Consider the following 22,727-nt stretch of genomic DNA (forward strand, 5'->3'; position numbering starts at 1 on the left):
ACTGTTGCGTTGACGCACCGACTCACAATACTCTTTTGATAGCATTGGCTTTCAGATAGTAGTTGTAAATACATTCCTTTTTAAAAAAGTTTTACGGTTTCCTTGAGGTTAATTAGAAATAATTTAAACCTTAGCTGGTGTGTACATTGTGTCCTTTGATTACCAGCAGATGGAGATGAGAAAACATTCTGGTGACTGTATCCCTATCCTATAAAGATGAGGGTCTCTAGGTTGTTGCTTGAGTCCCATTAGAAAAACTGTTTTTCTGTAATTTCTGATTATTTCAGCTTTACCTGAAAGATGGATATTTGTCTTCTAGTCTCATTGCAAGATCCTGCCTCCTTCTTGTCTGACTTTATTCTCTAAGGCCCTTTCCACACTACGACTGTAACCTAGCCCTGGTACTCAGTGACAGCATGGTTGTCCCCCGACCCAGTTGCAACACAGTTAAAACATGTCCAAGGCTTTAGTCTGGTTTTTAGTTGTAGACAGAACCCAACAAAATTAGGAGATGCATAGAACTGGATGGCTGCCATTTTTCAGTTCTCCATCTCTTTTCTTAGAAGCCTCTCAGGAGAGGTTGGAGAAGCCAGAAGTAGACTAGCTGACAGTCACTGGTTCTCATTATTCAGTTTCCATTTGAGTTTATTAATAGAGATACTTCTTCATTACTTGTATAAGTTGCCTGCAAACAGATTTAATGAATCGGAATTGGTAGGAAAGTTAATAATTCAATGATAGAATGTATCGGGAATTCACTGGTTCTTCTAGAAAGCAATGTATTCACCAGGATGGGACACTTCAGGCTGTTGGCTGAATTCTGCCCTCAATTACATCACCACAACCTCATTATCTTTGGCGCATGTGTGTATTTGAGCGCGCGTGTCACTGAGCAAGGCTCCTCTCTTGCCCTCTCCCCGCAGAAACTGCACAGACTCCTGCGGTTGTACCTTCACCGTGTCCTTTTATTTTAATTTCCCGCCATCCTTTTCACAACAATCCCTGTGCAACAGTATATCTACAATGTTAACCTAGCTTTTGGCCCTCTCACCAGGGCCTGAGGGAAACAGGTATCCCTATTTTGAGCCTCTGTGTGGCTAGGCTTGGCTAGCTGTGTTCCTCCCTCTCCCCTCTTGCACTTCCTTCTTGTGCCTCTTCTTGTCAGCCGTGGGCTTGTCAGCATGGGGTAATTGACTCAGCCGGGCAGCCTGATTGACTATTTACCCCTTCAGCTTTTTCCAGGGGAACTAATTAATATCTAAGTGATCAGAAAGCAGGCTCACCTGTTTGCATCCTGCACTCTGTCACAGCAAGGTTGAGCTTAAATAGCCTTCATTTAGTTGGCATACTCTGTATACGTGATTTAGGTAGCTTGAGTATTTAGTGGTGCGCTTGCCAGAACTCAATTGTCTTTTGTTAAAAACTAAGGCTTTCAGGAAATCAGTCTTTTAATATGGTGGCAAATGTTTTAAGTGCCTTTGCTCATAATTAAATTGGCCTTTCTATTTGTACTTGTTAAGCAAAATAATGTCAAGGAGGACTCTTGCACAGACTCTATGTAGCAGTTTTCTGTACTAAAATAAAAACGATTATCAGCCCTTTTACTGGGGAAAGGGGAGGAATCAGGCATCTATTTGAGAGAGCCCACAGTCAAGCTCTATTGTTTATTTGTATTACAGTAGCCCAATCAAGTCTGGGCTCCATTGTGCTGTGTACTACACAGGCATATAGTAAAATGCAGTCCCTGTTCCGAAGATCTTATTGCCTTATTTTAAGAAAAGGCCTAAGAAATTAGTGAAACAAACAGAAGGGGCAGGGAGGCTGAGTTAGGTAAATATGTTTTTACTTTTTTCATAAAAGAATTGTGTGTGCATTAGGAGTGTCTTTAGTTTTTGTGGGTTTTTTGTTGTTGTTCATTGAGCTAGGTGAGCAATTAGCTGTAGTTTCAGCTCACCATATCAGCTAGCAGCACACTGTAGACATCATAGTAAATGAGTCTTAAGAAGGAATCAGGTAATAAGTTTATGAATTTTTGGGGAGGAGGGTAGGCATTCCAGGTGTAATGGGCATTATGGAAAAAAAGTGCAAAGGTGTTTGTGAGAGAACTGGACAAGTGGGAGATAGAAGCTGGCATAAGTGTGAAGGCAATGGCTGATTGAGATAACTGAGCCATTCGGTACAACAAGGCAAAATTGTGAAGGAACCTGAAGGTAAGGGCAAGATGTTTATATTTGTGGTTGAAGTGGCGAGCAAGTGGAGAGACTTATAATGGGTGTGGTGATGTCAGAACGATGGGCCAAGAATATAATCTAAGCAGCAAAGTTTTCAATTGACTTGAGAGGAGGCAAAGTTACAGTAGCCCAGGCAGGAGGGAAAAAGGTTGCAGGAGCCAAGTTTTAAAAATAGGGATTCTCCTTAGCCGTTATTATAAATTGAAACCATGACCATTTTTAATATGAGCGGGCAAAGAGACTGTTTCTGCATTTAGATGGTCTCTTCCTGGGAATAACACATTGTGGGGTTTTTTTTTTATCATTTGTTAAATTATTTGGCAAGGTGCAGTTGTGCTTTTAATTATATCCTTCAATATCAATGGGATTGAGTGCCTCACACCTTTAGTCTCCTTTTTGAGAAGTCCAGCCTCAATAATAAAAAATAATGGCAAATATGACTGTTAATCTTAAATATTTTTTTCTCAAAAACTACACATTATAGCAAATCTATTGAAGATTCACCTCTGTAAATTTTCTTGCAGATACAAAATGTTTTAAAGATATCAACAAAATGTCTAGCGGCCGCTGATTCATTTCAACAAAAGACCAGTTTCAAACACTTTCCAGTAAAAATGTCTGAAAAGAAAAACACACAATAGAGAAAATTCAAAGGGCATAAAAGCTAATATTATGTGAACCTTCACACTGAAAGACTACTGTATAGAGAAAATCAAATTCTTCCTCATTTTATACTCATTCAGAATTCAGCCTTTGAGAAATATACTACAGTGTGATGAATAGAATATTTCCTTGACTAGAAGTCAAGAAGTATACAAAGTTTATATATGACTGTGAAAATCTAGGAGAGTTGAAAAAAATTATATCTGATATAAGCACTGTATAACCAAAGGTCCAAAAATGTAAATGGTTATGTATTCTATTTAAGGTTTTCTAATAAAATGCTATTGTCAGAGAATATTTATGAAAGATTTTTACTTAATGTTCTTACTTCTTTTTAATTAATAGATAACTTAGATATCTCAAAATCTAGTGCAGTAAATTGAAATTTGTAGCAAATTTCTTCATGTATTTTTCAAGTCCCTGGATAAAGTAATAATGGAAATGAGTACTTGTGAAGAACCACGTGCCCCTAATGGACCATCACCTATAGCGACTGCATCAGGACAGAGGTCAGTTGTAGTTTTTAAATATTGACATGCACTTGATACAAAATATTTAAAATTATCGGATCTGTTCTCATGAAGTAGCTCAGGTTGGAGGATTTATGTGCATCCGAAAGCAGGTTAGATCCATTAGTCTAAAGGTAAAGTATAACAACCTTTAAAAATATAGGGTCAGGGCCTGCTTGCTCAGCACGCCTAAAATTAGGCCACTTATTTAGGTGATTTAATATAGGTTTAGATGTATAATGTTAGGCACCCAAGCTTGAAAATTTACCCTAAATATATATTGCATTTTCTAGTTCATAGGATTGTTTAATCCACATAATGCATTTTAGGGTGGAGGAATAAATCCCAAATACCATAAGAAGAACATACTTTTGGATAGGTCCAAGGCAAAATAGCTTTAATTATTCAGAAAACAGATATAATGCTTTCAAAATACTAACTTTTGTCTAATAGACAGCATTAAAGACCAGATTCTCAGATGGTGTGAATGTTCATAGTTCAGTTTTCTTCAGTGACTACATCAGCTGAATCTGACCTAAGAGATTTGACGTATAACCCAGTCTGACTAAAATATCAGATAATTGTTGGGACAGGGAGCCCCAGACTTGTGGTCTCATAATTTCTAAATCTGCCTGAAAGAGGAGACTGTAGTAGAGCTCATGGAAGTATTCCTTGAGTCTTCATGTTAATATGGCACCTTGACAAGGTAAAATAGGGACGATAATATTTGTGGTGTCTAAGCTGCATAGGCAGTTATATTAAGCAGAAAATGTCTTGACTACACAAGGGTGTAGTACAGGGTCTAATCTGAAAATGTTCTGACTGCTGAACATAATTTGAAAAGGGTCAACCAGATGAAAGTGTTAGAAAATCAGTTAAAAGCTAGAACTAGTTAGATCCTGTGAGTACATTCAAATAAAGAAAAATTGAATAACCGTCTGTGAACCCAGCCTATTTGATTTTGACACTGAAGATTCAATCCTTGCAAACAATAACGGATGTGAAGGGCAGGAACTTAATTGGGACTCTTCCACATCTGTGACAGAACCATTGCAACTGCCAGGAAAAGAGCCGTACATTTTGAGAGCAACAGAATATTAATTTACTCCAACGTGAGTCCAATTACTCAGAGTCACAGATCCATAGATTTTAAGGCCAGAAGGAACCATTATGGTTGTGATGGTTTCCCCCTGGGGTGCCACCTGGAACTGGGGTACTGCTGAGCCCTCTGATCCACCAGCCTGGGCTCCCTCTCACACTGTGCTGCTGTGACAAGCTGCAGACCCGCTCCCGGTCCTACACTTCCACCAGCATTCACACAGGCAGGGACGCACCCAGCTGCAGTTACATTCAGGCTTTCTGACCAGCCACTACCTGAACCAACAACAGAGAGGTTACAGTCAAGATAACCACCAGCTTCCCAGGCGTGCACCCCCTTCTGGAGTATAAGCCCAAAATCTTGCTCTGCACAGGGAACTGTACAGCGTAAACTCCAAGAGTTCATTCCTCCCTCAGTGTGGAGACGAAATGCAACAGCCCCTTGAGCTAAGATTCCCACGCACTTCACTAATCTAAACCAGTAAGTTTGGAAAGCATAAAATAAGTTTATTAATTACAAAAGATAAATTTTAAGTGATTATAAGTGATAGCAAAGAGATCAAAGCAGATTACCTAGTAAATAAACAAAAATGCAAACTAAGCTTAAGATACTAAAAAGATAGGATATGAATTAGCAAATTCTCACCCTTGCTGATGATACAAGCAGGCTGGCAGATTCTCAAGGTACAAGCTGCTCTTGCTTTGCAGCTTGGAATCCCCAGGTTTTTCATACACAGGCTAGAAATTCCTTTAGCTGGGTCCAGCACTTCCCCCAGTTCAGTCTTTTTACTTAGGAGCTTCTCTTAGGTGTTCTGTTGTGGGGGAATGAAGAACAACAGGTGATGTCACTCCTTGCCTTATATAGCTTTAGCGTATAGCAGGAACCCTTTGTCCCAAACTCAGTTTGTGGAAAAACACTGACATCCCAAGATGGAGTTCACAGACATGTGGCTGGTCACATGCACTGGCATAACTTGCAGAGTCATAGCAGCCATTACTTACAGGTTGTCTGGGATGTTTACAGGAAGGTTAAGTTCCCCGAGGATCCATTCTCTTTGCTGTTGGCCCATCAGCACTATCTGGCTTCTTCATTGTTGTACCAGAAAGGCTAGTTGTGGGTGTCACCCAGAATAAGCATATTTGAAATACAGTTACATAGTCAATATTCCTAACTTTAGATACAAAAATTATACATGCATACAAATAGGATAATCATATTCAGCAAATCATAACTTTTCCAATGACATCTCAGATAACCTATCTTGTACAAAATGCATAATAATTATGCCATAATCATATCATATAATAACATCACTGTGAAGAATATGGGGTGCAGTGTCACAATGATCATCTACTCTGACCTCCTGTATCCCACTAGCCTTAACATTTCATAATTAGGAAGAATCTGGGAAAGATAAAATAGTCCTTCATATATGAAAATGTGGAAGCCATAGTTTTGTATCTTAGCAAATTCATGTGACGCCAAAGAGGGAAACATCTCTGTTTTGGGACATCCTATCTGCTTCCCATTTGCTCAGTAAATAGAATATCACTGTCAGGAATCAGGGTCTGTAGCAGAGTCAGTCTTTGGGCAACCTAATGAAAGCTGCTGGGCTATAGTAGGCTGCCTAACTGGCTACACTACCTGATTGGTTGGAAGAGTCAGCAGACCAGCTCTTAAGTCCAACAGCAGCCGCAGTTCAGCAGCTGCTCAAAGCATTCGCCCATGGCTGAGATAGTTCCTGCTCCTGCCTTGTTCACAGTGCTGATCCTGCCTTGGACCCAGCCCTGCCTCATTCCAGGTAACCTGGTACTGATCTTCGGCTCCAATCCTGACCTGTGACTTCAGGTTTGACTCTGCTTCTGATCCTGAGCTGCTAACTCCAGCTCTGACCCTGGACTATGATTCCTGGCTACCGATGCCTGCGGGAACCACTTGGCCCAATGCCTGCTCTAACCACTAGGCATGACCACCCATGTCCTGGTTACTGACGGTTTGCGCAGCCCCAACACATACAATAAGAGAACTAGAGTTTATACCAGGGGTGGGCAAACTTTTTGGCCTGAGGGCCACATGTGGGTATGGAAATTGTATGGCTGGCCATGAATGCTCATGAAATTGGGGGTTGGGGTGCAGGAGGGGGTGAGGGCTCCGGCTGGGGGTGTGGGCTTTGAGTTGGGTGCAGAAATGAGGAGTTTAATGTGTGAGTGGGGGTCTGAGCTGGGGCAGGGGGTTGGGGTGCGGGGGGGGATGAGGGCTGTGGCTTGGGGTGCAGGCTCTGGGGTGGGGCTGGGTATAAGGGTTTGGGGTGCAAGAGGGTGCTCCAGGCTGGGACAAAGGGGTTTGGAGGGCAGGAGGGGGGTCAGGGCTGGGGCAGGGGGGTGGGGCGTGGGATGGGGGTTGGGGTGCAGGCTCCGGGTGGTGCTTACCTCAAGCAGCTCCCAGAAGCAGCGGCATGTCTCCCCTCCAGCTCCTACGTGGAAGCGCAGCTAGGCAGCTCTGCATGCTGCCCCGTCCACAGGTGCCACCCCTGCAACTCCCATTGGCCGTGGTTCCCAGCCAATGGGAGCTGCCAGGGCCACGCTTGGGGCGGGGGCAGTGTGCCGAGCCCCTTGGCTGCCCCTACATGTAGGAGCTGGAGCGGGGACATGCCACTGCTTCTGGGAGCTGCACGGAGCCACAGTATGTGCGGAGCGGGGCAAGCCCCCGACCCCACTCCCCAACTGGAGAGCCAGAGTGGGGCAAGCTTGCGCCCCGGCAGGATCTCAAGGGCCGGATTAAAATGTCTGAAGGGCTGTATGTGGCCCCCGGGCCGTAGTTTGCCCACCCCTGTCTTATACAATGTGTGTGGATTCTTCAAAGGTCAATATCTCTATGGTGGAGATAGTGGGAGCCCTATAGACATTGCAAGCCCAAGTTGCTGCCCTTCAGGCATAGAATGCAGTCCTGCAAGCTCAAGCCTTGGAGCCTTCAGCTCTTACCTCTGCTCCCCACTTGACCGTTCCCCTGCATGACAAGTTTAAAGATGATTGCAACAAATTTTGTGGGTTCCTAAATCAGTGTCAGTTCCTATTTCTGCTATGCCTGTAGTCCTACACTACTGACCATGACTGAGTGGGGTTATCAGCTTTCTTACTGGGGAGGCCCTGGCTCGGGCATCTCCACTCCAGGGACAATTTGTGGCTTCATTCAAGCTATTGCAGTGGCTTTTGATGACCCAAGTGGCAAGCTCCACAGCTCCCATTGGTTGGGAACTGCGGGCAATGAGAGCTGCAGGGGCGGAGGCAGGATGCAGAGCCTCCTAGCTACAGCTCCACTTAGGAGCAGCAGGGACATGTCGCCACTTGCGGGGAGCTGCCCCACGTGACCACTGCACGGATCTGGCACTCTGAGCCCCCTCCTACACCCAAACTCCCTCCCAGAGCCCACACCCCCTCCCTTACCCCAGCCCTGAGCCCCCTCCCACACCCGACTCCATCCCTCTTAGTTAACCAGAATGTTTTACTTACTGGCACCCCCCATTCTCCCAACATGCTGGATAACAAAGCTTTTACTGTATATATGGGTATAATTGTGGTCCCAGTCATTTAATTGGATCTGCTTATGTCAACCCCTTTAGGGTATGGCTACACTGCACCTAAGAGTGGGCCTCCCAGCCTGGGTTGGCAGACTTGTTTGAACGGAACTCACCTTAGGGTGCTAACACAAGTCTGTGGACCTGGGTTGGGAGGCTCGCTCCCAGAAGCATTAGACATATCCTTAGAGAGCTGGCTCACCTTGACACAGGATTTGCCTGCATCAGTCTGGTTGCAGGGCTGGGACCTACATTAATAACCCTTATAGGTTCTATTTACTATTTAGAGCACTGTAAAAGAATAAAAGGCTGCAAACTACTTTAACTGTCTAAGCTGACTGAAAGCTTTTGTATTTAAAAGGAAAAATGGTGAAAAGTAAATTGGATTTTTAAAATTCTTTAACTTTTAGTAATGCAAGGCATTATTCATAACACAAATAAGAAAATTTCCTTTAAAAACAAGTTTTAACCAAAATGTCCCTTTAATCTTGAAATTCAGCTGCTTGAGTATATGCACTTAACCATTTTTGGATATCTTTTTATTTTATTTTATTTTTTTTAAAGCACAGTTTGCCTATATTATGCCTTCCCATCCTCACCTCACACAAAAAGGCATAAAATTTAAAAGTAATTATAGCTTTAATAAGCTTTGTTGTACAGATAAATATTAGCAAGGCTAATATGCTATTGTGGTGTTATTAATAATGTTAATTCATTTGACATTAATTTTTCCTTAAATATACATAAGTAGATGCTAGGTTGGTGAATAATGCTGAAGACTACTGTAACATTTAAAATGGAAACTTGCATGTGTTACGCTTGATTGAAGTTCAACTGCATGAAAAATTGTTTAGTCGTTAATTTTAAATTAGGAACATACAATAGAGATTATACTTTATTACAAATTTTTCAGTTAAATATATTTAATGAAAATTTATGAATGGGATGGGGTGCACTACAAGTTTGTATGGTATGGTGTGTTTCATGTCTTATTGCTTAATAAGTATCACTTTATGCACTAACATTAGATCTGTAATTTAAATCTTGGCATTTCACTTTCCAGTGAATATGGCTTTGCTGAAAAAGTGGTAGAAGGAATTTCTGTTTCTGTGAACTCCATTATAATCCGGATTGGAGCGAAAGCTTTTAATGCTTCATTTGAACTTTCCCAGTTGAGAATATATAGTGTAAATGCAACCTGGGAACATGGTGATCTAAGATTTACTCGAATACAAGAATCTCAGCATGGAGAGGTAAAGAATACTTTTTGCTATTTGCTTTTGTCAACTTTATAGTAAGGAAGGTAATTAAATTGTGACTTTATGATTTTAAACAATCAAAGGAATGTGCCCTGGGTGTGGCTGGAGGACTTGTGCACTCCAGCTAGTTTCAGCTGTTCCCAGTTGCCCCCAGGGCTGTGGGCAACAATTGTAAACTAGAGCAGCCTGGAGGGTTGTTTATAGAAGAGTGGAATCTGTCAGTGAAGGTAGTGAATATGAGATGTGGGGGTGTACTAAAGAAAGATCTCTTACTTGGACATTTCCTTGCTTTTAAGGATTTGCGTGGGTGAATGTTCTCCTTAAGCAACCTTAACTCATTTCTAACCAAGTTATTTCTTTGTTGGAATTTACTAGTATACTGTACTCTTAATAGTCAAATTAAACCATTCCAATATCTCCTAATTGCTAGTGCAAGTAGCAAGGTATTTTAATTTTTAAAAATTATAAAAGTACTAGATTAATGGATACCCTTCTTTTGTTTTCTGCCCAGTACCCAAAATAATAATGTGCAATTGAGCTCAAAGTTAGACTAAGAGTAGCACGTTTATATTGAAAAATGATTTTCTCTAACATATGTTTGGTTATAAGTCAGGTGGACTTCATATTTTGAACTTTGACCTTATTGTTTTATTTAGAATTGGTTACTCCCAGCCAAAAAACTTTCAGCCAGAGTTAAAGTGACTGATGTCTATCATTTACGTAAGGGCAGAAACCCAAAGTGAACATAGTAATGATCTTAAAAACCCAACAAATGTTATCTGAGAAGATCAAAATTAGTCATCCAGACAAATCTTAACTCCCCCTTTTTACTCTTAACCCAGTGTACCTCTTGTAGCTTATATGTAAATTAATGACCTGTTAATGAGAGTTTGTATCTATAACTGTGGATTTTTGAAATCCACGTTATTTGCTTAAAATGTATGTTGAGCTGAGGAATTCTTTAGTACATGGCTTTTGTTGTGTATATACACATGTACACTATTTTATAATCCTAGCTTGTAGACTACCTAATTTTTAGTCTAGGATTAAGAGGTTCATAACCCTGAATAGGTTTTGAATGTGTCATTCCTAAGTCTCTCAGTATGACAACAGCACTTTTACATTTAAATCCCTTATGCTTATGGGGAATTTTGCTGAACAAAATTACTTGTATTTAAGCAATGAAAATGCCTGTCTATTCCATTTGCTCTATGTGGTCTTAAAGAAGGTAGGATTAGTTTTCTGCATCTTCAGCTGACTCCTTGCCTGTTGTATCCCTCATCAACTCAGAGTTATACGCTCAGTGGGATCCATAATGTTTGTAGTAATTCTCTTTAATTAAAAAAAAGTCTGCCATCAAACCTCTCCGCTTCCCCGAACTAACCAACAGCACTAGAATTGAACATTTTGAGGCTATTTGAGGAGTCCAATCCACAGAAGAAACCAGCATAAGACCTTTTAAAAAAAACTAAATGCAATCGAAGTGAATTAACAGACTTTATAATTAAATTCACTATGAAAAATATAAAAAAATCCCTGATCTTAGAAGTGACTGTGTTGGTGGGTGCAAGGGAGTACCGGTGCAGAGTCAGTTGAAGGGTCAGAGCTTTAATTACCAACAGTTTTAGTCGGAGTATGCAAATGGAACATGCCTTTTCTGCTGCTACTAAAACTCCATAAAACTTTCTTATTCTTAATGGCAAATAAATTGGCATATTAAATTAACAGGCTTTGTTTTGTTTTAGGTATTAACTTTTAAAGAGATCAACTGGCAAATGATCAGAATAGAAGCGGATGCAATCCAGAGTTCTCAGCATGAAATCATGAGTGCTCCAGTTCGACTGATTACAAACCAGTCAAAAATCAGGGTTACACTTAAAAGAAGGGTAAATTTGAAAACTTGTGAATCTGTGATATATTTATAAATTCTTTCATTTGTTTTTGTATTTGACATTTATTTTTACAAAGCACTTTGTATAGATAAGCACACAACAGAGATTCTGCACTTGGACTACATAAAATGTGGCACTCTGTAAATTTAAGATATTTCATTTTATTTTCTGAGGAAGCATCATCATAAATAGAATAGTTTACCAAGTTGTGATTACAGTAGTTAGACCTATGCAACGGACAAGAAATAGAGCAGGCAAAATGTGAAGACCATGGGGTTATATAGGTTTAGCTAATGGTCTAATTTGGCCTGTATTGCCTTTATTTGTGATGATGTGTAATGAGGAAAGAATTCAGCTTTACTTCTCAGGGTTTAGGTTGAGTTTGCAGGGTTAGCACTTAGAAAACAGCATCTTTTTATTTGTAAATTGAGCATTTTTTATATGAAAATCCTTGAGAGACAAACATAGAACTTCATAATACTATTTTACAGTCATTTTTACTTAGTAGGCAAATCACACTTAAAAAGAAATATTAATGTAATCTTATGGAAAAAGTGTCACATTTCTTGTGTACCACGTCCTTTGCATTTTAACTTATTTCTTTTCAAATACCCATTTCTTACATCAAATGCAATATTCCCATTTAAATTTTTAAAATTCATTTTCATTTATTTAACAGTTAAAGGATTGCAATGTAGTGGCATCAAAACTGGTTCTAATACTAGATGATTTGCTATGGGTTTTAACTGATTCCCAGTTGAAAGCTATGGTACAATATGCCAAATCTCTTAGTGAAGCAATAGAGAAATCAACTGAACAAAGAAAAAGTTTGGCTTCTGAACCCACACAGGTAAGCTAATTGGTTGTCATAGTAAAGTTTTTAGTAAATACAGGTACTCTAAAACAGCATAATAAACAATTAGTTGGTTTAATTTATTTTGGAGAGCTCTTAGGTTATTCATTTTTGATCAAGAGGGTCAGATTTTGCATCTTAAATCATACTAAAAGTTATCGTAAGATCGGTCAATTCTATTTATTAAATCATATATATGGAATATTTAAACATCTGTATTTATTTCAACAGTTGACTAAATGTGGTGTATAGTGTTGCATTTACAATGGGAACCATTTTCTGCTTTTGAATTCCAAAATATGTTTAAAGAGAGACTTACACACTAGAGCAAATTTTGAGCGAGAGGGAGGATACTTACACAAAATTTAGAAGTACTGGTACACACTGGTATTTCCCTTTAGTGTTACTGAAAAATTATGTTTTAATACAAGCTTTTCCTCTAACAACCTAGCCTCTCTTGTTTGAACTTGGAGTGAAATCATAAGTCTATATTTGATATCATAATCTGTTACGGTGGAAGTGATAATGATGTCACAAATAGAATATCGTATTATGCTGAAAACCTCCACATCCTCTAAAATACATAGCAAGACAGGCTAGCTGGGCTTTGGAATCTTTTTTCCTCCTTTTGCTGTCCATGAAGAAGCACAGATACTTCCCTAACACCACTACTGTGGTCTGAGGTTGAAGTACTCAGAGTGTCCCTCAGTGAATAATAATGACCAGTGAATCTGCATACTGACAAATCCACTTTCACACTCTTCCATGCAACCTTACTGCACGGAAATGTAGCAGGCTGGCACAGGGATGAGTTGGGGAACACTCTCTGTACACCAGCTCTATAAATCATTTATCACCCTCTCTCAACATCATACAGCAGAAATCCTGCTGAGTTGGGGGACCTTCCCAAACAGAGTAAGATTTGGCCGATCAGATGTGACTGCAAAATCAAGTAGTAGTAGATGTACTTGCTCAAGGGAGCAAGCTCTCAAGCATAAGTAGCACTGATAAGTGGTAGACGTGATAAGAAAAAAGACATGAAAAGATGTTACTATGAAGGCTGATTAAATGAAGTTGCCGGCGTTGAGTACTTGCAGGAAGTGCAGTAATTAGGGGTGAGATTTTCCAAGGCACATACAACAGTTGGGCATCTATCTCCCACTGACTTTCAGAGGGAGTTGGGAACCTAACTGCTACTTGTGCCTGTGAAAATCTCCCCCTAGAATTGTTTTTACATTTCAGTGTTAAAATGTTTGAAGTTCATGCTTTAAGGAAAAGTTTCTCTAAAGTTATGTGACTTAATTTTTTCAGAGTTCCACCCCTGTACCAACCCCTCAGCAAGTGAAAGCACACCAGGCTTCAGCAGCACCTGATCAAAATGATGCAATTGTAAAACTGTTCAGTGATTTTGATGTTAAGGAAACTTCTCATCACTTAGTAATTTCTCATTTGGACCTGCATATTTGTGATGATATTCACTCTAAAGAAAAAGGTAACAAAAATTTCCTTTTCCAAAATTGTTTTAATATCCTCAAACTTATTGTAAATTAGAAGAGAGATTGAGAAGTCTATTAATGTTTGTATAGTCTCTCTTAAATGACCAGAATAAAACTATATACAAATGTACATTCAAACAGCCACATGGTCATTTTTTTCTATTGTATAGCAGGCTGCTTTATTTTTAATGGACATAGAAGAGATTAATAGTAATTAAAGAACCAGGATTTTTCAAAAGTATTGCCTTGATAGTAGCACCAGATTTACCAGCTACAAATTTATGGGCCTTATCTTAGGCATTGGGAGCCCATCCTGGCCATTTAGGCCAGGATACACTAATGCAAAGTTATTTTTGTGATACCTCACTTTTTGATCCAATACTTTTCACCGTGGTGATTCACTGTAATGAAAAAGTGAAAATTTACTGATGTAGGTCAGGCATCTACATTGCTAAATATTGCTTTCTTTTACAGAATCAAACAGAAGTATTACAGGAGGAGCTATGCAGATTTCCTTTAGCCATTTAACTGTGGACTACTACCCTTTTCACAAAGCAGGTATGTGAATTAATATTTATTAGTATATTTATTAATTGTATTTTGGTTTTAAAGATAAAAATTAGTCAAATGTACAGAAGACGTGGGCAATAATATTTCTACATACAAGTATTTGAAATATATACTTTTAAGGTCAGTTCAGTACATTCATATCCATTACATGTGGAATAAAAATACTGAGAACTGAACCAAGATTTTATACACTAGCTATTTCAAGCATAACTCTTTAGTTAACAAAATACTTTGGACATAAATACAGTTGTGTTGGAACATTGTAAACCATTTCATGTGAAGAAAGAGGACCTCAGGATTTGAATGTATTAATTTGAAATTTAAGGGAGAGCAAGGTACAATCTACAAGACGAGCAGTTCCCAAACTTTTTGTTGTTGTTGATTCCGCACTTGATTCTACAAGTGTGGTACAGAGATTCCGCAGAATTTCTTTAGTGCACTTACTTTTGTTAGTGTGCTACTATGGAAATGCAATGAGCTTGCCATGCAGCCGTCATATTAAGTCATGGAAGAATTGATTGATTGGCACCAAAATTGAAGCTTGAATTGCTAGTAGTAAATTCCAGACTAGGATTTGTTGCCAATCATTTTTGGCTAATAGATTTTTCCAGAAATCTAAACATTAAAAGATCATTTTTTTCTTTAGTGTCCATTACTAAATTTTGGCCAAAAGATACCTTTAAATTTGGGATTAGCTACAATTTGATATAGTGGACCTTCTTACATGACCAAGGCAAGCAGTGTATTTCTATTGTTTGTCTTGGAGGAGAAGAAATTGAGAAATTCTGTCTGAGCTACAGTTACCCTAAATTTCTGTTTTAATATAAGTTGCTGGATAAGAATTGATATTGTTGTGTTGGAAGGTGTTAATGGCTGCCATCAGTCACAGACCTGGTTAAATGGGTACAGTAAGTATCATTCGTTCAGGCTAGATGAAAGAGGAATTAAATGCCCCTTTGTGTAGTGGCAGCTGGAACAGTAGAAGCCAAGACATTGACCAATATGGCAAGGCCTGAGCAGAAGCTAAGCCAGAAGTTGGGGCAATTGGTTGGTTGCAGTTGTGTGTCAGTGGTAGAAAAGGACCAGAAAAAGCCACGAGAGGGTAAACTGACAACAAGAGAAGCAGTTGTGAACATGTCGCTGAGAGGGAGCAGTGACAGTGCTCCTTGGGGCACAGGAATTGCTGGAAAGGCAGGCTGGAAATCAGTGTTCCCTCTAATTTTTTTCCATCCATGTGTGGAATGTGCACCATATCGAGGTAATGTGTAGATGTGTGCCACCAGAAGAAACAAAAAACCTAGATATAATATGTATTTTAAAAAGTTACCATAGAAATAATTACTCCAACCAGTTAGGCATTGTAGAACTCACTACTCAAAGAATTAAATTAAGAGAGAAATAACAATTATTTCGTAAGAGAAAAATAAAAGAGCAATAAAAATTATGAAATGCATAAACCAGTCAAAAAACTAAATCAAGATACTTTGAAAGAAGTATCAAGTAACAACAACAGCAATAATACAAGTATGTGTTGGGAGGTGAGTGTGAAAGACTGTGTGTGTGTGTGTGAGAGAGAGAGAGAGAGAGAGGGACACACTTCTTTTGTGTGTGTCACTGAGAGAGACACACGCTGCCCCTTTAAGTATGCTGCCTTTTTAAGTAGATCGGCACTCAGCAGTCTGAAGCCTGTTTGTTCAGACACAGCAACAGCTGCCAGCAAGCTCCCTACATCCTGAGCCCTGTCATATCCCCCCTGCCGCTCTGTGGAGATGGGGTACAGGGGAGGGGGACACCCTGACTTCAGCACATCATAATCCCCCCCCCCCCAGCACAGGAGGCTCCTAGGAGAAGAGGACAGGAGCAGCGCGGCGAGGACACCTGAAGTGTGCGGCACTTGATAGCCTTTTGGGCGGCCGCACAGATTAGAGGGAACTTAGCTGGAAATTGTGATCAAGGAAACTGCTTTCTACTGTGATCAAGGAAACAGCACTTTGAGTACATTCTTTGTAGATGGCACTAAAAAAATTCCTTACTCATATTATCAATCTCTTCTCTTAATGGATACAATCTAGCAAGGCCCTGAATATTGCCTAACTGCTCAAGCCAGGGAGCAATTATATTCTTGAGGTCTGTGAGGAGTTTGTCAGTGCTATTACTTGCCATTTACATTACTGAATAGTCACAAGATTTAGTGCGATTACATTTTGAAGAAAATCTGAAAAGTTAAAAAAATTGTTTTCAATCGTTAGAAATATATTTCAAATGGAAATTTTTGTATTAGTTTTGGGCCACATATGTTTCTCTCTTATAGGAGACAACTGCAGTCACTGGATGCATTATAGTGATGCCACCAAAACCAGAAGTGGATGGGCCCAAGAATTATTAGATGAGTTCAAAAGCAATGTTGAATTGCTTAAGCAGGCTGTGAAGGATCATAATATAGATTCTCCTACTAAATCCCCACCTCATGGTTCTCCTCCAAACATACAAACAGGTACTTCGTCTCTATTCACAAATTTTATTGCTTACATTTAATATTCACTGGAGGCAGCAGTGTATCCTAAATGAGGTTGTTCTTTTAAATGACTTTGCCATTCTTATTTCCTACAGGCAAGGACCAACAGATACCTAAAGGAACTTCTAGGGCTGCTTCTGTATCTCCCCAACAACCAAAGGATAAACTCATGTCCAGTCCTGTTGTTGTTAGACTTGCAGATTTCAATATATACCAGGTATGTTTTTTTCCCCCTAGTTGGTGAATTTGGGGTCGCTTTGTCCCTTAACTGCTTTACCTCTGATATATTAGCATAATTTTTATGGGTCTGATCCAAAGTCCATTGATGTCAATAGGACTCTTTCCATTGACTGTATCGCTTATTGGACTAGACTTTTATGGCTTGCTCTTGTTTGATATTAAAAAATTAATATCAATGGAATTTTTGTCATTGATTTAATGAGAGTAAGACTTTGGATCTGTGAGGGATCGCTGTCGTATAATGACATCACCTGTAGATGCTGTAGTTTAGAATCTTACCCTTTCATTGTGTCATGTGGAGTACTCCAGGGATTTACTGGTTTAGCATGTAGTTTTAGATTTCTCATTTTTAGGGGTTCATATTCCCTGTTTAAATATATGCTGAATTTATTTATTTCAGTGTCATGTTTAAACTGATTTAACATAGCATTATTAATATTTTACTTCCAATGATATTTTTTTAATGGACTTTTTGACATTCATTCTTTTTGTTATTTGCTGTTGTTTTAATTACTCTCTCAGGTCCAGATTCACTCTCACAGGCATAGCAAGGGGGCAGCTGCACCAGAGGAGTACTTATCTCCAGGCGACAATGGCAATGATATTGGGGCGGTGCTCTGCTTGGAAAGGCAGCTTTACATTTCAGCTGAAGTCCCATAGTAACCCTGCCAGCAGAGGATGCCTGAGATGTGTGCGCCGTCAATGCATCTTCCAGCCACCCTAACCTTGCCCCTTCCCAGGCCTTTGGTGCTGTGCCTGCCCTAGTCTCCCTGTTAGAGTGGTGGTTGCTACCAGAATCTCACATTTGGATTTGAAATTTTTTATACACTTCAGTAATGGCATAATTATTATATGAAATGTTTGTTTCTTAGTTTGATAGAAGTTTTAAATTTAATTTGCTTCTTTTCAGTTGCTTTACTCTCTCCTTTTGCCCTCTCTCTATTATTACTTCACAGTTTTTGTAGGACAGCTAGGAAGCTACTTATTTTAAGTTGATGTATTTGTGAAAGTTAAGTTTTGTATTTGTGAAATTATATTTTGCCATCATATTATTTATAATGATTATAGGTATTAATACAGACGTATGAAATTTAAGATATTTTAAGTGGGTGAGAGAGGTTTATACAATTTTACTTGTGTATAATTTCCAACTATACTTATGCAAAATTAATAAAAAAGAAACCAACCAGGATTGTATATTCAAAACTTCAGCTATTTTGAAGGTAGGAAGCTGACATACAAAAGCACTGGATGCAAGCATTTTTGGTTTGGCAGACATTTCTTAAATTAATCCACACTCAAAGAAATCTTAAGCGATCAGAAGAGCCAGATAAATTATGTACCAAAAGTAACACTTTTCTATTGTTGCATAATTTACTTTGGAGGCAATTAATGTAAAGTTTGTGTAACATTTATGTTGTTGAAAGCACAAGTGGAGAGATGTTGTTCTACTAGGGCTTGATTCTGCTGCGATGTGGATCTCAGGGTGTCACTGAGCCCAAAGAACCCTGCATTAGCGTACTGAGCACCCTGCAGAGCAGCATGTGATCCAAAGCCTGCCCCTGGAGAGATGGCACACAAGCTGCAGTGCACATGGCTCCAGAATAGTGCAGAGAGAGGGGAATTTTGTCTGTAGTCACCTCTCCAGCTGGCTGAGCTGGGAACACCATGAGTTGACCATCTTTCAGGCAAACCCCTTCTCTGGCAGACCTGCCTGTATTTTGGTCCATGGTGTTCTTGGTGAAGCTGCTGGGTCCCTACAGGTCCTTGCCTGATTCTTGTCTGTGTGGATATCCCCTTGTCTGCTGCATGCGCCTGCTGCTTCCCATACACACATGCACAGGGACTATAGTGCCAGGCCCTGACTCCATCCATCACCATGCCCCTTCTGTCCTCTGTGTATTCCCTTGGAGATGAGTGCATTCCAACTGCCTCTACTACATGATAGTCATGTATGCATTGCTGTCTGCGATGGGTGCAATTGGGGTTCTACATCAGTGGGGTTACCATGCCAGTGCTCAGTGTGTTGCAGATCCCATCTGTGAGGTAGCACTATCCCTTGTACCACTGGCGGAATCAAGCATTTTTAATGACTAACAAAAATAGTTACATATTGAAAAAACTGAACATTTGTCTTTTGCAGGTCTCTACAGCAGACCAATGTCGTTCTTCCCCTAAAACTCTGATTTCTTGCAATAAAAAGTCACTTTATCTTCCACCAGAAATGTCAGCTATTCATATTGAATTCACTGAATACTACTATCCAGATGGAAAAGACTATCCTAGTAAGGTTTTTGTTCTGAAAAATAAATCTCTTGCATTATTTTCCCTTTTGCGAAGCCTAATGGTAGCTTGAGATCTAATGGAAATATTGATTCAAGTTTGACATTCAAAAATGGTGAAAAGCTTTTTGCACTGAATTAATTGTGAAATTACTTTTGTGAACATAATACTTCACCATTTTACTGATGTTTCCTCCTAGCAACACATTTAAAGCATTGATTTTTGTAAATACTATATTTTAAGTACAAAAACGTGACATTTTTACCAGGAAATAAAATACTGATTCTACTATATATACATTTTTTGAACATTTGCACTCCTCTGCTGTTCAAAAGAAATCAAGCTATTGCAGACCTACCAAAGATGTAACAAAAGGTCTGCTAGAGTTATTTTAGTAACATGTGACAGGGTTCAGCATTCTCTCGTGTAAGGAAATCCCAGCAGGCTTCCTGGGGATGATGCTCGGGACAGAGGATCTTCTTTGGTCCTGCCATTTTCCTTCAACTGTGGTGCCCACCTCCTTTTTATTCTAGTTTAATTTAAGTTTTTACATGCAGTGATTGGGACATCAGAGAGAGTTGGGAGTGATACGCTTAGGCTCCTTCAATCTCCCTTTCCCGTGGTCAAAGGAGTGGGTTTTCCATTTCTTCCATGGCAGCAAGTAGAGGAGATGATATGGCCCTGCATTATTAAGCTAAAATAAATATTGTTGTTTGCTCTAATTTTGTTTTGTCTCTTCCTTAGTTCCATGTCCGAATCTTTATGTGCAACTGAATGCTCTGCAGTTCACTCTGGATGAAAGAAGTATTCTTTGGCTAAATCAGTTTGCGTTGGATGTAAAACAAAGTCTCAATCAGTTCATGGCCATGTATAAATTAAATGACAATTCAAAATCTGATGAGCATGTTGATGTTAGAGTGGATGGACTTATGTTAAAGGTACTGTATGGAAGGAGTATTTGGGGATTTTTTGGAGAAAAATACATTCTCTTTATCTCTGAAAAGAGTTATTAGCCAAGTAATGAAAAAAGGAAAATATGCTTACAGAGTATGAAGGTCTAAGGAAAGATGCGTGAGGCAGAACAGAGGACATGATGTAGCAGATCGTCTCCTCTTCTGGACATAGCCCCTCAATGCAGAGTAGTCAGTAGGTTTGGCTAAAAGTCTCATTGGCAACAGGCCATCCTGGCTTTGCTGAGAGTGGAAAGTATGCCTGGATCACATATTTATAGTTCAGATCTCTGTGTGCGCAGTTGTACCTCTAATATGCAGAGAACAGTAGTTACTTGCCATAATTTTTTAGTTGTGAGATCTACAGCTTTTTGAGGGGTGTCTATGTTATAAGAGTGCGGTCTTGACACCTATCTGATCATTCCTTTTTCCTGCTCTTTGTAGAACTGCAGCTATTTGGCGGTGATCCTTTAGCATTGTGGATCTCGAGGGGAGAGTGCGGGTTAAGCAGTTTTATTATGCACAGTGAGAATTCTTCCTTTTTTGTAGTAATATACTACAGACTGAACTCCCCTCCACATCATGAAGCTGTAGAGGCCTTATGAAATTCTTGTACTAGAGAGATAAACTCCTGAGATATAAAGATCTGATCAGTTATCAGTTTGACTGTGTGCTTTTGAAATTCATTTTAGTTGGCTTTCAGCTGAAAAACAAACAAGATTTCAAAATGCAATTAAATTGTCATAAATGGCACTGTATAATAAGCTTATCCCTGTGAATGGAAAGGAAAACTCAAAGAAAAGGGAAAACAGAATCCATAACTGCCATTTTTACAGATATTGCAAGGCTTATCCGAATCGGGAGGTAATGCGCTTTACCACGGTGTGATTTCTAAAGCATGCTAATGAGTTGCACTTGAATTGGTCTGTGTAGACCCTGCTAATGCGCTTTAACATACTGCTGTTTCAAACAGTATTACATTAAATTGCACAAGGGAACCTTTAGTGCACACTAGCAGGGTCTACCCGGGCCAATTAATGTGCCACACCTTAGTGCACTTTAGAAATCACACTCCTGTAAAGCACATAACCCCACCATGTAGACAAGCTCTTAGTATGAAAGTGTGATGCTTTAAATGAAACTTCCTAAATATGCATTTTATATGTATATGTCATAATAGATATTGTAAGTTACACAAATACTGATTATGAAAATATACTTGTGGTGTAATGAATACTTACTTACAAATTTGGGATCTAACCCAGCATCCAGTTAATTACATGAGTAACTTTACTCACATAAGTAATTCCATTTAAGATAATAGGACAAAGTTACTTATGTGCTCAAATGGATGATTCCATAAGCCCTAACATTGCAAATGGATTCAGCCATGAAGATCCGTATACAGTAAAAGCTGTATTATCTGGCATTTACCAGCCGGAAAGCTCTATAAACAAGCATTTCTGATCTTCATTGAAAGTTTGATTTATAATCTGGGTGGCGCCGGGCTGGCAGGTTCCCTATCTGCCTCCACGTGGCTCCCTGGAAGCGGCGACATGTCCCTACTGTTCCTAGGCAGAGGAACAGCCATGAGGGGTTCGGAGTGCGGGAGGGGGTGCAGGGCACTGGCTCTGGGAGGGAGTTTGGTTGTGGGAGGGGGCAGGGGGTTGGGGTGCGGGGTGCCCGATCTGTGCAGCGCTCACCTCAGGCGGCTCCCCGCAAGTGGCAACATGTCCCTGCTACTCCTAGGCAGAAGCGTGGCTGAGTGACTCTCCACACTGACTCCGCCTGTAGGCACCACCACCGCAGCTCTCATTGGCTGCGGTTCCCGGCCAATGGTATCTGAGGAGCCAGTGCTCAGGTTGGAGGCAGCGTACACAGCTGCCTAGCCACGCCTCCGCCAAGGGCAGTGGCTCTCAACCAGGGGTCCGGGGCCCCCTGGGGGGCCGCAAGCAGGTTTCAGGGGGACCACCAAGCAGAGCCAGCATTAGACTTCCTGGGGCCCAGGGCTGAAAGCTGAAGCCCCACTGCATGGGGCTGAAGTCCAGGGCCCTGAGCCCCACCATCCAAGGCTGAAGCCAAAGCCTGATCAGTGTAGCTTTGTGGAGGTCCCTGTGGCATGGGGCCCCAGGCAATTGCCCTGCTTGCTATCTGTAATGCCGGCCCTGGCTTTTATATGAAGAAAACCAGTTATTGTGGCACAGGTGGACCGTGGAGTTTTTATAGTATATTGGGGGGCCTCAGAAAGAAAAAGATTGAGAACCCCTGGCCTAGGGGACATGTCGCTGCTTGCGGGGAGCCGCCCAAGGTGAGCGCCGCCCGGATCTGGCACCTCGAGCCCCCTCCCGCACCCAAACTCCCTCCCCCTTAGTTAACCAGAATTTTTCACTTACTGGCACCCCCCCTTACCCCAACAGGCTGGATAACAAAGCTTTTACTGTACCTGGGTAGTGTCCCATTGATCCCACTGGGATTATGTGTGGTGTCAGGAATCTGTGTTAGCAGATCCTCATGCAAGATCAGGGTCTAAAATATTATTTCCTTTTTAACACTTGGAGGGTAAAGATGTTCAATTTGAGATTATTCTAGCACA

At 40.3% G+C, this 22,727-nt stretch overlaps 1 protein-coding gene across 3 annotated transcripts in view; it reads left to right on the forward strand.

Moving 5' to 3' along the window:
- BLTP3B (bridge-like lipid transfer protein family member 3B) overlaps window positions 1–22,727 on the forward strand; it is an 81,612-nt gene that overhangs the window by 37,908 nt on the left and 20,977 nt on the right. For all 3 annotated transcript variants that reach the window (XR_014713406.1, XM_084641815.1, XM_084641816.1), the window contains 10 exons: window positions 3,312–3,403; window positions 9,140–9,329; window positions 11,081–11,221; window positions 11,907–12,077; window positions 13,392–13,572; window positions 14,051–14,134; window positions 16,458–16,640; window positions 16,757–16,878; window positions 19,045–19,186; window positions 19,929–20,122. Coding sequence is in view for 2 of the 3 variants with exons in the window: in XM_084641815.1 (XP_084497941.1) it covers window positions 3,312–3,403; window positions 9,140–9,329; window positions 11,081–11,221; window positions 11,907–12,077; window positions 13,392–13,572; window positions 14,051–14,134; window positions 16,458–16,640; window positions 16,757–16,878; window positions 19,045–19,186; window positions 19,929–20,122 (1,500 nt within the window). In the remaining variant the exon portion in view is untranslated. The remainder of the gene's footprint in view (window positions 1–3,311; window positions 3,404–9,139; window positions 9,330–11,080; window positions 11,222–11,906; window positions 12,078–13,391; window positions 13,573–14,050; window positions 14,135–16,457; window positions 16,641–16,756; window positions 16,879–19,044; window positions 19,187–19,928; window positions 20,123–22,727) is intronic.

This window comes from Lepidochelys olivacea (genome assembly GCF_965140295.1).
Source record: "Lepidochelys olivacea isolate rLepOli2 genome assembly, chromosome: 1".
NCBI lineage: Eukaryota > Metazoa > Chordata > Testudines > Cheloniidae > Lepidochelys > Lepidochelys olivacea.